Here is a 12,047-nt window from a genome sequence, read left to right as displayed (position 1 = left end):
CTCAGACCTATAATCCCAGCACTTTGGGAGGCCGAGATGGGAGGATCACTTGAAGCCAGGAGTTCAAGATCAGCCTGGTCAACATAGCAAAACCCCATCTCTATTATTTAAAAGAAAAGGGAAAAAAAAGTTAGACACCAGTTACTAAAAGTGGTTATCTCTAGGACATAAGATAATGGAAGATTTTCTATTCTTTTACATTATTGTATTTTTAACCCATATGTATTATCTTTCCACATGTATTAATTAAGAAGCATATTTTAAAAGTTCTTCATGGAGCATTATTTAATTACCTCCTTCCCTCTTTTCTCCAGGCCACATCCTTCTAGTTTTATTCAAAGATTGACAACTCAGTTTTCTCTGTGGGTCAGACAAGTGACAAAGAAGTGAGATGGAGGAAGTGTAAGGATGTGCAGGTGACCAGGACCCTGGTAAACAGCAGGGAGCATGCCTGGCCAAGAGGCACTCAAATCCCAAACTGGGCTATAGGCCACCAGGCTGCAAACCTCCCCCATGAGTGCTTTTCTCCATTCTATAATTCCTGGTTCTTCAAGCTTTCTAAATTAGTGTGCGGAGCCCCAAAAGAGAACACCTTCATTTTGGTAAGCCAGAGGCATGCCATTTCCTGTTGCATCAGTAGTAACTTTGGTCTTATGACAAGCACTCACTAGCATGCAGGATTTGTACCAGCAAAAGGCTGATCAATCTTCTAAGTCCTATGAGAGGCCACAGGAGAAGATTCCCCTCTTCTTGGAGCAAAGATCCCAGGAAAACGGTGATTCACAGACCTCACTCAGCATTAACTAGGGTGCCATGGCAACAGGGCTCCACATCCGGAGCAGATGGTGCGGCAGACTGCCCCTGTCATGCGGTGCCTCTTCTGGAAGTTCTGGCCACCTCACCAAGCAGGCTTGTTTCTGTCCAGCTGGCACAGAGTAACACCTGGTAACTATTTACATGGGTCAAAATATACCCAGAGCCAGCAGATGGCAGGGCCAGACTGAGACGTGGGGAGAGAGGAGGGCTGATTTGGGCTGTCTCAGAGGCAGAGGCGGCAGACAGCTCCTTAGGGGGCACAGACAAGGCAAAACATCGCTCTTGTTGCTGCCTGGTGTCTCAGCACAGATAGGAGGATGGGAAAGGATCCAGCATGAGCAAAGCTGAAATGATCACAGGCTGATCCTCAGACACTGAGATGAAATGGCATTGGACAAACTTGGTCCCCCTCCCATAGTGCAGGCAGTAGATGCTCCCAGCCCAAGGGACCTGTTGGCACCAGCCATCCTCAGCTCTTTGCTGTCTTCAGTGGGGTGGTACCGCCTGGCGAAGCTGGCAGAGGGGCCACATCGGAGACAAGCATCCCTACAACAGACAAGCAGCTCCAAAGCGCTAGGTTTAAAACCTCAACCAAGATAAGTGGAGAGATGGGGGCTCCCAGGGACAGAGCCAATGTCTTTTTCAACTTTATCCCCAGTGTGTCCCTGGGCTTGGTACACAACAGGCAACCAGAGGCATCTGTTGAGATGAATTGGAAGAGAGTGTGACGCAAATCCAACGGAATGACCTTTGCTTGTGGCTGGGTTTGGGGCGTGTGTATTTTTTTAAGGCAGGATGCCGGCTATAGAACATTTTGTGAGACATCCTGAGCCCTGACAGCACCAGTGAAATTCTGACGTAGTTAGTCCTGGGTGATAAACTGGTGTTTCATTTCCTGCTTTGGAATTCTTTCCAGTCACAAGACCCTCGGTGTCTCCAGGCCCATGGCCAAAGTTTGGAGAATTACACTCATACTCGCCCACGTGGACAGCGACATTCATTTGCCAAATGGAAGGTATTTAGGCTTGGAGTGTTTTCTTCTTCCTTCTCCCTCTTCTTAAGCTTTCACCAGGGAGGTCTTTGGAGGGTGCCATTCTGTAGTGACAAGCATCAGTCATAGGTTGACCCTGAACCTCAGCATCAGCATCTGCACCAACAATCTGGAGATCAAACTAGGCTGAAGGCCAAGGAGTTAGGAGGCACACAGGCTCCCAAAATGTGCTCTGACATTAGCACCAGGCACTTTCTAGAAAATAGTTAGAAGCTACAGGCTAGGCAGGCCAGGTGGCTCATGCCTGTAATCTCAACACTTTGGAGACCAAGTTGGGTGGATGGCTTGCGGCCAGGAGATGGAGACCAGCCTGAGCAACATAGTGAGACCCTGTCTCAACAACATTTTTTTTAAAAATTAGCTGGGCGTGGTGACACATACCTGTAGTCCTAGCTTCTCAGGAGGCTGAGGCGGGAGAATCAACTTAGCCCAGGAGTTCAAGGCTGCAGTGAGCCGTGACTGTCCCACTGCACTCCAGCCTAGGTAACAAAGCAAGATCTTGTCTCAAAAAAAAACAAAAAGCAGCAGTAGCAGCAGCTACAGGCTAGAGGAGTCAGACAAATGATTATCGGAAGAATACATTTCCTGTTTTCATTTTATTGGGAACTTCAAAGAAAAGAAAGAGAGACGGACTGATTCCCAAGACAAGCCGTGATGTAGACTCCCAACAAGCTGGGGAATTCTGGATGGCGAAGGGGTGGACAGTGAGACTCAGCACAGCCCAAAGTCAAAGGCATTAGGGTTGTTCTGAAAATAGAGATTCAAGAAGCCCTGGAAAATGCTCTTATCCATGAGAAGAGCACAGACTGTGGGGTCCCACTTCATGGCTGATATCCAGAGCCGCAGGGCTGGCGTGTGGCTCACACAGCTGCAAGACAAGAAAGAAGCGTCAGCACGGTGCAGGGGGAGGCATCAGGAAAGGGGAGCCATTAGGAAAGGGGATGCACGTTGCTTTTTAGATTTGCGAGATATGAAGAATGAGTTTATTTGGGGAGTTATCTTAGTTATCTTATTATCAAGTGAGAATGATAACTTACTGGAGGAAAATCTTATTTTTGGAATAGTTGAATGTTTAGAAGTTGTTGCTTCTAATAATACAGTGAAATACTTTGGACTGATGGCTCTGGGAAAATAACATGTCTGTGCTTCATTTTTTTTGTTTTGTTTTTTAAGATATATATATATATATTTTAAAGCTTGAGAAACTTACATATGCTTCACTGCTTGCCAACAAAAAGACAACCCTCTGAAACAAATATTCTTGGGTCATTCTCAGATTTTACTTTAGGAGATATAAAAAAATAAAGACAAATAATTTCCAAAACATTTTTTAAATGAATAAAACAAGGATGAAACCTTGAAGTCATGGAGCCGACAGGGCTCTTTCAAAGCTCGACCAGGATATTTAGTTCTGGGGTTTATAAAGCAATAAGCTGAAGATAATATGAGTGGGTTGTCAGAAATCCACGACTAGAAGTGAGGTTTCCTAACCTGTGACTCCATGCTCTGTCTTCAGAGGATACAGCCTTTTGTAAATTTTATGTTTGATACTGAGTTTTAAATATCCTGACAAAGAGAGCTGAAGTCGGAAGTGCAGGAGACAGTGACTGGTTGGGCTCCAGCCCACGGGTTATGAAGGTGCAGACACAGTTCTGCTTCAGCAGGGCCGGATTTCCAAGTGCCAGAAATGTCCAGCACCCACCATGAGGGTGGCTTGGATTAGGATGGACGTCCGCACACGTCCAGCTTCACTGAGCTTTGAAGTAACACAGCACTGTTCTGCCCAGGAGCCTACACAGCTATTTCTTCTCCTTTAATGTCCCTGCACTTCCATACTTCCATAGTGTGTCACTGCCATTTTGTTTGTATGTTCCAATATCAAGCATATATTACTACACAAATCTTTTTTATAAGGTTATTCCTATCTGGGGGAAGATTCCTCCGGGCAATGAGACATGACTAAGGTTATATGGTGTCCACTGGGGACCCGTCAGGACCAGGTGGAGGCGTTGGGCACTGTGACTGTGACTGTGACTCTCCACTTGCTCTCAGACCGGCCATGTGGGGGCGCTGGTGAGGACAGCAGGCTCTGAAGTCTGTGGGAGGCTCCTGGACTAGGGGTCTTACCTGCGGAAATGCGGGCAAAGTGTGGGTCTGAAGTTAGCAGTGGAAAAGCACATATGTTTTTAACAAGGAAGCACACACTGCGGTTTAGAAACCTGATTCACTTCACAGACACCCTGAAACATGTCTACAGGGGGCATGCAGACCATCTTAACCATTGTTACTCAGTGTGACTCCGGGAATTTACCACCACAAGGTCAAATGTCTTACTCCAGTATCCCATACACATCCAGCCGCTCAAACCAGGGCCAGAGGAGGTAATCAATCATGGATATACAGGTTCCACCAAAGAAGGTGGTGTTCTGATACTCAAGAATCTAAAAATGGAAACAAAGCAAAAGCAAATAAGTTTATATATCTGCTGACATGTTTATAGACACTAAATGTAAATCTCAAATTAATTCCCAGAGAGGGAGAACTGAGGCCTCTCTCCTTCTCCCTCTGGTTAGGAGAATGCTTCTTCTCTTTCCCTGAGGTCTCCTCTGCCTCTTTGAGGGTCACACTCCTGGCCACCTCTGTCCCTTCCCTCCTTTCAACACTAGAGTGACAGTGTGGCTCATCTGATTGAAGAAACTGTAAGAACAACCTCTACAGAGTACCCCAGTCCCTCCCTCTTAGCCTGGAGCAGCTCCTCCATGTGCTAAGCCTTCCAAGGATAAGCTGAGCCCTGGACAGAGGAGGCTCCCCCTCAGGCCAGCACTGCCCATTACTTGAAGACAAGGTGAGCCTCAGCCTGATGTTGAAGGTTAGCATTAGGAACCCCACTCAGGATCTCCCATTCTCCAAGATCTGCTTTATCAATAAGAAAGGGGATGCTGCCGGGCCTGGTGGCTCATGCCTCTATTCCCAGCACTTTGGGAGGCCGAGGCGGGTGGATTACCTGAGGTGGGGAGTTCGAGACCAGCCTGACCAACATGGAGAAACCCCGTCTCTACTGAAAATACAAAATTAGCTGGGCATGGTGGCACATGGCTGTAACCCCAGCTACTGGGGAGGCCGAGGCAAGAGAATTGCTTGAACCCGCGAGGCGGAGGTTGTGGTGAGCCAAGATTGTGCCATTGCACTCCAGCCTGGCCAAGAAGAGCAAAAAGTAAAAAAGAAAAAAGAAAAGAAAAAGAAAAAAAGAAAGGGGATGCTGTAATCTCCATGCCTTATTATTTTATCTTCTCAATTAATTCAAAACTAAGGCAGGAAAGAGCATCCTATTTAACAGGCCCCCTCAAATTCCAACCTGTGTTCTTCTTCTTCTTTTTTGTTTTTTTTTTTTTGTTTTTTTTTTTTTTTAGATAGGGTCTTGCTCTGTCACTCAGGCTGGAGTCCAGTAGATCAATCACAGCTCACTTCAGCCTCAACCTCCCGGGCTCAAGCAATCCTTCCACCTCAGCCTCCCAAGTAGCTGGGATTACCCCTGGCTGATTTGTACATTTTTTTTGTAGAGATGGGGTCTTGGGGTCTTGCCATGTTGCCCAGGGGTCTCAAACTCCTGAGCTCGAGGGATCCTCCTGTCTTGGCCTCCCACAGTGCCGGAAATACAGGTGTGAGCCACTGCACCCGGCCCCCAACTCTGTGTTTCTATCACACTTTTTTTTTCATTTGAGCTTTTCAAACTTCACATTTGTTGGCCACTCAACACTATTACTTAATGCATTAAAATAAAATTTCTCATTCCCAAATGAGACAAATCAACCCGGATGGACTGTAAATCAGATGGACTGTAAAGAAAACAAACTCTCAACAGACAGGCAGCCAAAGAAAGCCCCAAAAAAGTACCTGCAAATTTAAAAAAGCGAAAGTGTTTAGCAGAGGTTATTGTTGGTACAGGTCTTCCCAAAGAGAAAAGTATGGCACAAATTACCTGCTTCAATCAAGCAAGCTACTCATTTTGACCTATATAACTCATAATCAACTCAATACTTCCCTATAGCTATAGATCTTGATTGCTGGGCCCAGATGAGTTGTGGAAATAAGCTATACTCGTGTTTTCATCTGGAAATATCAGGGTTCTGGTGAGGGACAGAGGGCAAAAGGACCAGAATCAAACTGTGGATTAGGGTCCCGGGGCAGGGATGGCACTGGCAGCCAGGAGACACCCAGGCTTGCTTCTTCACATGCCAGGCCAGCTTGTTGACTCTGCTGTGGGGTGATTCAGAGTTGTAGGTAAGGACGTGAGCTTGGGAACCAGCAGACTTGGTCCTGTGCTGTGTGCTGAGCTTGACCTCTGATTCAGCATGGAACCCGGGGCAACTTACCTCCCCTGCAAGCCTCCATGTTCTCATCTGCAAAATGGTGGTCATGTTAGCACGCACCACGGAGGTTATGGTGAGGAGTAAAATCACCATGTATGAAGAACACTCTGGCCCCACTGAGTAAATGTGAGCTCCTGTGATGAGTGGGAACACAGGCCCCTGAAGGTGACACCCACAGAAAGCAAAGCCATCCCTGACAGAAAGGATCAATGGGCTCCTCCACCTGCCACCCCTTCTCAGAGGGGTTGCCCTAAAGCCTACGCCTTCACACCTCCCAGTGTGGCATGGAGAAGTCCCCCTGATCATTGTCCTGGAAGTCTGAAAAAACATGTTAGGTGGCATTACCTTGTTCAAGGCAGCTAACAGGATGGCACTAAAACAGCAGAGTCTGACCAGTGAAAACTCAAAACAGAAGCTATTTATAGCCAGGTATGAATAAAATTTGGTTAGAGGGGAAAGGAACAAATCATTCCATTTTTATGGATTCCAGAAGGCTCCAGACTTTATGTTCAGGAATAGATGATCATTACTCAAACTCTTACCACTGGCTTTGAAATGTGTGCCTCCAGTTTGTTATTGGGCTTCATGGCACAAATCAAAACCAAATTTACACCAAGCGACTCTGGAACATCTACACAGCTCTTCTGCTTTACAGAACAGAGGTGTTCTTGGAAAAGTCTTTGTCAAAACAAACCATAAATAGACATTTAATGGAACCCATGGTGGGTCCTTTGGTAAAGTGATGAGGGAATTTTTAATTAGTAACTGATGTTTATTTAGTGTATATCTCTAAAGCTTTCCATTTACTCAAAGTAGGAGCATGCCTCTAAATATACATGATCTGATGGACACTATCAGTTTATATATAAACACTCATAAAATAACCCAAGCCTTATCAAGGTACTCGGCACAATAAAAAGCTGAGATGAGCATTAGGAATAAACGGATCGGTGATCCTTCACCAGTCCCCCGCTCAGCAAATGCACATACACATTTCCCTCACATTTTCCAAATGTGTCTTGAAACCACCCACATCAAAACTACTTGCATTTCCTAATACAGCTGCAGATTATTGAGCCCCATCCCAGACAGGTATTTTTCCACCAATTTCAAGCAGGGTAAGTCTAAAATCCCAACAGAAAAGCTGTCTTTCCCTAAACTAGCACAAAGTGCTCACTCCCTTACAGACGTAGGAAAACATCCTGGACAGGCCTCCCTGGAGGTCTGCTGAAGTCCTCAGGACTCTCGATAGGAGAGTTCCCTTCTGTGCAAACCTGGAACCTTCCAGACACGTAAAATTACTTTTTCCCCTTAAGAATCCTGGAAAATTGGGACTGGAAGGACCCCTGAAACTCATCTAAGTGTGACCTCCTCATTTCACCATTTATTTCTACCATGATCATTACACAAAGGATTAGAAGTGTAGTGTAAAAATGTGCACTACATACTAAATATGAAAAATAATAAAATGCTATAATCAGGGAAAACGCAAGCTGGAACAGAAGGTCAAAAACCAGGAAGGAAAACAGTATCAAGATATCACGTCCTGGGTCCTGCAGAGTTCCTTCAATAAAGCCTTGAATTTGACTCTTGAGTTTCCTGGCAGCCAAAGGGGAGAGGAAAACATGCTGGTGATGTGATTCTTGTCTCCCGTGGGGAAGTACAGGGGAGCCTTGCTGTGCAGAGGAGGAAACCCAGTCCCAGGGAGGTTAACGGGCTCTCCGGTTTGCACTGGAACTAACACGTATATCACATTTTCCTAATTCTCCGACTAGTGTCAACCCTGTGTCATTCAATTTCAAATATGTATTTTTAGACTCTAATGAAAAGCGTCCTTAAATTGCTTGAGCCAAGGAGTTTGAGACCAGCCTGAGAAACACGGTGAAACCCCGTCTCTACAAACAATACGAAAATTAGCTGGACGTGGTGGTGGCACCTGTAGTCCTAGTGATGCCTGTAGTCCTAGCTACTAAGGAGGCTGAGGTGGAAGGATCGCTTGAGGCTGGGAGATCAAGGCTGCACTAAGCTGTGAGCATGCCACTGCACTCTAGAGAAAGACCTTGTCGCAAAAAAAAAAAAAAAAAAAAAAAAAAAAAATTGGCCAGGCGCAGTGGCTCATGCCTGTAATCACAGCAATTTGGGAGGCCGAAGTGGGCAGATCACCTGAGCCCAGAAGTTTGAGACCAACCTGGGCAACAGGGTGAGACCCCATCTTAAAATAAATAAACAAACAAAACAAAATAAAAATAAAAAAGCTTCCTCAAGTCTCTTGTGAATTCTTTTCTGTAAGAATGAAAAAGAATACCATGACTTGATATCTTGATACGGTTTTCCTTCCTGTTTTTTGACCTTCTGTTCCAGCTTTAAATTTAAGTAACAGAAAAAAGCTTGGAACCAGCAAACTCTGAAAGCTCCTCCTTCTCTACAGCCAAGGATTGGTTCAGCTCTGAGCTTCTCTGTGAAAAGAATTTCCTCCTTAGTCTCACCCTTTTATGCTCTCTGAATTAGAAGCTCAAGCCAAAGCAACTGACAGAGGGATGAGACATTCCAACATAGTCATGATGAAAGAGCTTATCAGAATTCTCTCCTTCCTGTTTTATTCCACTGATGAGCAGATCTTCAGGCAACTTTACTAAAATAGTTCTTTCTTGTACTCAATTTAAAACAAGTCCCTTGCATTTACCCCTCTGAAAAAATTTTAGGATAGAGGCAGAGGCAAAATAAACTGACAGACTTAACATCCAACGTCTTGTCTTTCTTAAGTGTTTTACCATCAGAAATGGAATGAAAAATGGGTGTTAGATCTAGATCCACTTAGCAGTAGTTATGTTAATATCCAATCCATCCTTTTAAAGAATTCTATGTTGAGTTCTCCCACCTGATTATATATCACATATAAAGATACAGCCAGGCATGGTGGCTCATGCCTGTAATCCCAGCACTTTGGGAGGCTGAGGTGGACAGATTGCTTCAGCCCAGGAGTTCGAGACCAGCCTGGGCAACATAGCAAAACCCTGTCTCTACAAAAAAACTAACTGGGCATCGTGGTCTGTGCCTGCAGTCCCAGCTACTTGGGAGGCTGAGGTGGGAGGACCACCTGAGCCTGGGAGGTAGAGGCTGAAGTGAGCAGTGATCACGCCACTGCACTCCAGCCTAGGTGACAGAGTGAGATCCTGTCTCAAAAAAAAAAAAAAAAAGATATTGGTGGTCAGACACTGTGCCTTACGCCTGTAATCCCAGTGCTTTGGAAGGTCAAAGTGGAAGGATCTCTTGAGGCCAAGAGTTTGAGGCCAGCCTAGAGCACATAGTGAGACCGTGTCTACAAAAAATAAAAAAGTTAGCTGGGTGTAGTGGTGCCCAGGAGTTCGAGGCTGCAGTGAGCTATGATCACATCACTGCCCTCCAGCCTGGGCAACAAACACAGCAAGACCCCCTCTCAAAAGACAAAAAAAAAAAAAAAAAAAAAAAAAAAAAAAAAAAAAGATATTGGCCATTCTTAATGTTGAATAGCTTCCCTCACAATGGCATCCCTCACTTTCAGAACCACTGTCTTTTGTATGAACAAGCAAAGCAAAATCGCCTACTTAGAAAGTGTTTTTCTTCAAAAACCCCAGATATCCCCTATAAGGCTTCTACAAATGGCAGGGGAGGGAACTGAGGCTCTAGCTTCTAGGCCTCAGATTTTCTGAAAACACTGACACATTTTCAATTCAGGCTTAAGAGTTCAAGAGGTTTGTTGGAGACTTTAGTACAATAGAAGAGCTCCTTTCTAATGCAAACATGGTACCTTCCAGACATGTAAAATTACTTCCCCTTTAGTATGCTAGATACTTTGCAGAAAGGTGTTTGACCTTCTGGAATATTAGAAAAATCTATTTTAAAATTTTCTGTTCTCCAGTTCACTGAAAAATATGACTACGGACGCGATGCAAATGAAGAGGAAGGGACTGCTTGGTAGGATGGGGGTGCACTGTTCCCAAGCCCTGCACGCGAGAAGCCTGGCTGGAAAGGCACCTCATCTTCTGCGAGGGCCCCTCGGGCGCCCCCAGAGGGACGAAGGAGAACGTCAGCGTTTTGAAGTGCGCCCTGGAACACAAGGGGAAGGAGGAAGCGCGCGGGGCTCCCCCTGGTGGCCATCAGTGCGAGGCGCGTCGGCCGCGGCTCCCCAAGAACGTTCAACCGGAGGATGAAGAAATCTGCAAAGTTTTCGCGAGAGAAGCAAGATCATTAGGAGAAGCGAATCCCAGACATCTCCAAACCAGGCATTCGAGAGAGCTCCAGTCTTCAACTCTTTGGTTCAGCCTCAATAATTGAGCTTCAAACCTTGAAGCGGCCACCTCACCTTCACCACCATCTACACCATTGCCAAGAAATCCCAGGCCCCCAATCTCGAAACAGTGTGGTGGCTCCCAGTGGGGGCTGCTGTACTTGCTGGAGGAGGAAGAAAGAGTTTTTCCTCATGAAAATCGTTCTGAAAATACAGAGGTCATCCCCTACTCTCTGCCCCCCAAAAAAGCAGAAGCCATCCTCCACCCTCTGTGGCCCCTAAAAAGACACAAAGCAACACGCCAGTACATCAGCAACACTGGCCCTTTTCCAGAAGCAGTGGAAAAGTACTCAACTCCAGGGCAGAAATCTTTTATTAATTTTATTTTTCGTGGGCACATAGTAGGTGTATATATTTATGGGGTACATATTTTGGTCCAGGCATGCAGTATGAAATAAGCACATCATGGAGAATGGGGTATCCACTCCCCCAAGCATTTATCCTTTCAATTACAAACAACCCAATTACACTGTTTAAGTTATTTTTAAATGTGCAGTGAAGTTATTATTGACTATAGTCACCATGTGGTGCTATCAAATAGTAGGTCTTATTCATTCTTTCTGTGTTTTTTGTACCCATTAACCATCCCCACCTCCCCGCCAGCTCACACTACCCTTCCTAGCCTCTGCAAACTATCCTTCTACTCTCTATGTTCATGAGTTCAATTGTTTTGATTTTTAGATTCCACAAATAAGTGAGAACATGTGATGTTTGTCTTTCTGTGCCTGGCTTGTTTCACTTAACATGATCTCCAGTTCCATCCATGTTGCTGCAAATGACAGGATCTCATTCTTTTCATGGCCATATAGTACTCCATTGTGTATATGTACTACATTTTCTTTTTTCTTTTTTTTTTTGAGACAGAGTGTCACTCTGTCACCCAAGTTGGAGTGCAGTGGTGTGATCTCAGCTCACTGCAACCTCTGCCTCCCAGGTTCAAGCAATTCTCCTGCCTCAGCCTCCTGAGTAGCTGGGATTCCAGGCATGCATTACCATGCCAGATAATTTTTGTATTTTCAGTAGAGACGGGGTTTCACCATGTTGGCCAGGCTGGTCTCGAACTCCTGACCTTAAGTGATCCGCTAGCCTTGGCCTCCCAAAGTACTGGGATTACAGGAGTGAGCCACCACACCCGGCCTGTATCACATTTTCTTTATCCATTCCTTATTCATGGACACTTAGGTTGCTTTCAAATCTTAGCTATTGTAAACAGTGCTGCAACAAACATAAGGGTCCAGGTATCTCTTTGATACACTGATTTCCTTTCTTTTGGGTGTGTACTCAGCAGTGGGATTGCTGGATCATATGGTGGCTCAATTTTTAGTGTTTTGAGGAACCTCCAAACTGTTCTCCACAATGGTTAAACTATTAGCATTCCCGCCCCAGTGAAGGAGGGTTCCCTTTTCTCCACATCCTCACCAGTATTTGTTATTGCCTGTCTTTTGGATGTAAGCCATTTTAACTGGGGTGAGATGATATCTCA

The 12,047-nt window shown here is 45.3% G+C and overlaps 1 protein-coding gene across 1 annotated transcript in view; it reads right to left on the bottom strand.

Annotated features, from left to right (window-relative positions):
- Window positions 1–2,444: 2,444 nt before the first annotated feature.
- Window positions 2,445–12,047, bottom strand: part of GSTO2 (glutathione S-transferase omega 2) — a 31,883-nt gene continuing 22,280 nt past the window's right edge. Inside the window, exons 6-7 of the mRNA XM_004050055.4 lie at window positions 4,202–4,308; window positions 2,445–2,735 (exon numbers count right to left, since the gene is read on the bottom strand). Coding sequence (XP_004050103.3) covers window positions 2,579–2,735; window positions 4,202–4,308 — 264 coding nt within the window. The 3' untranslated portion in view covers window positions 2,445–2,578. The remainder of the gene's footprint in view (window positions 2,736–4,201; window positions 4,309–12,047) is intronic.

This window comes from Gorilla gorilla, chromosome 8 (assembly GCF_029281585.2).
Source record: "Gorilla gorilla gorilla isolate KB3781 chromosome 8, NHGRI_mGorGor1-v2.1_pri, whole genome shotgun sequence".
Classification (NCBI taxonomy): Eukaryota; Metazoa; Chordata; class Mammalia; order Primates; family Hominidae; genus Gorilla; species Gorilla gorilla.
Note: the sequence above shows the minus strand (reverse complement) of the source record. Positions and strands in the feature narration are given on the sequence as shown.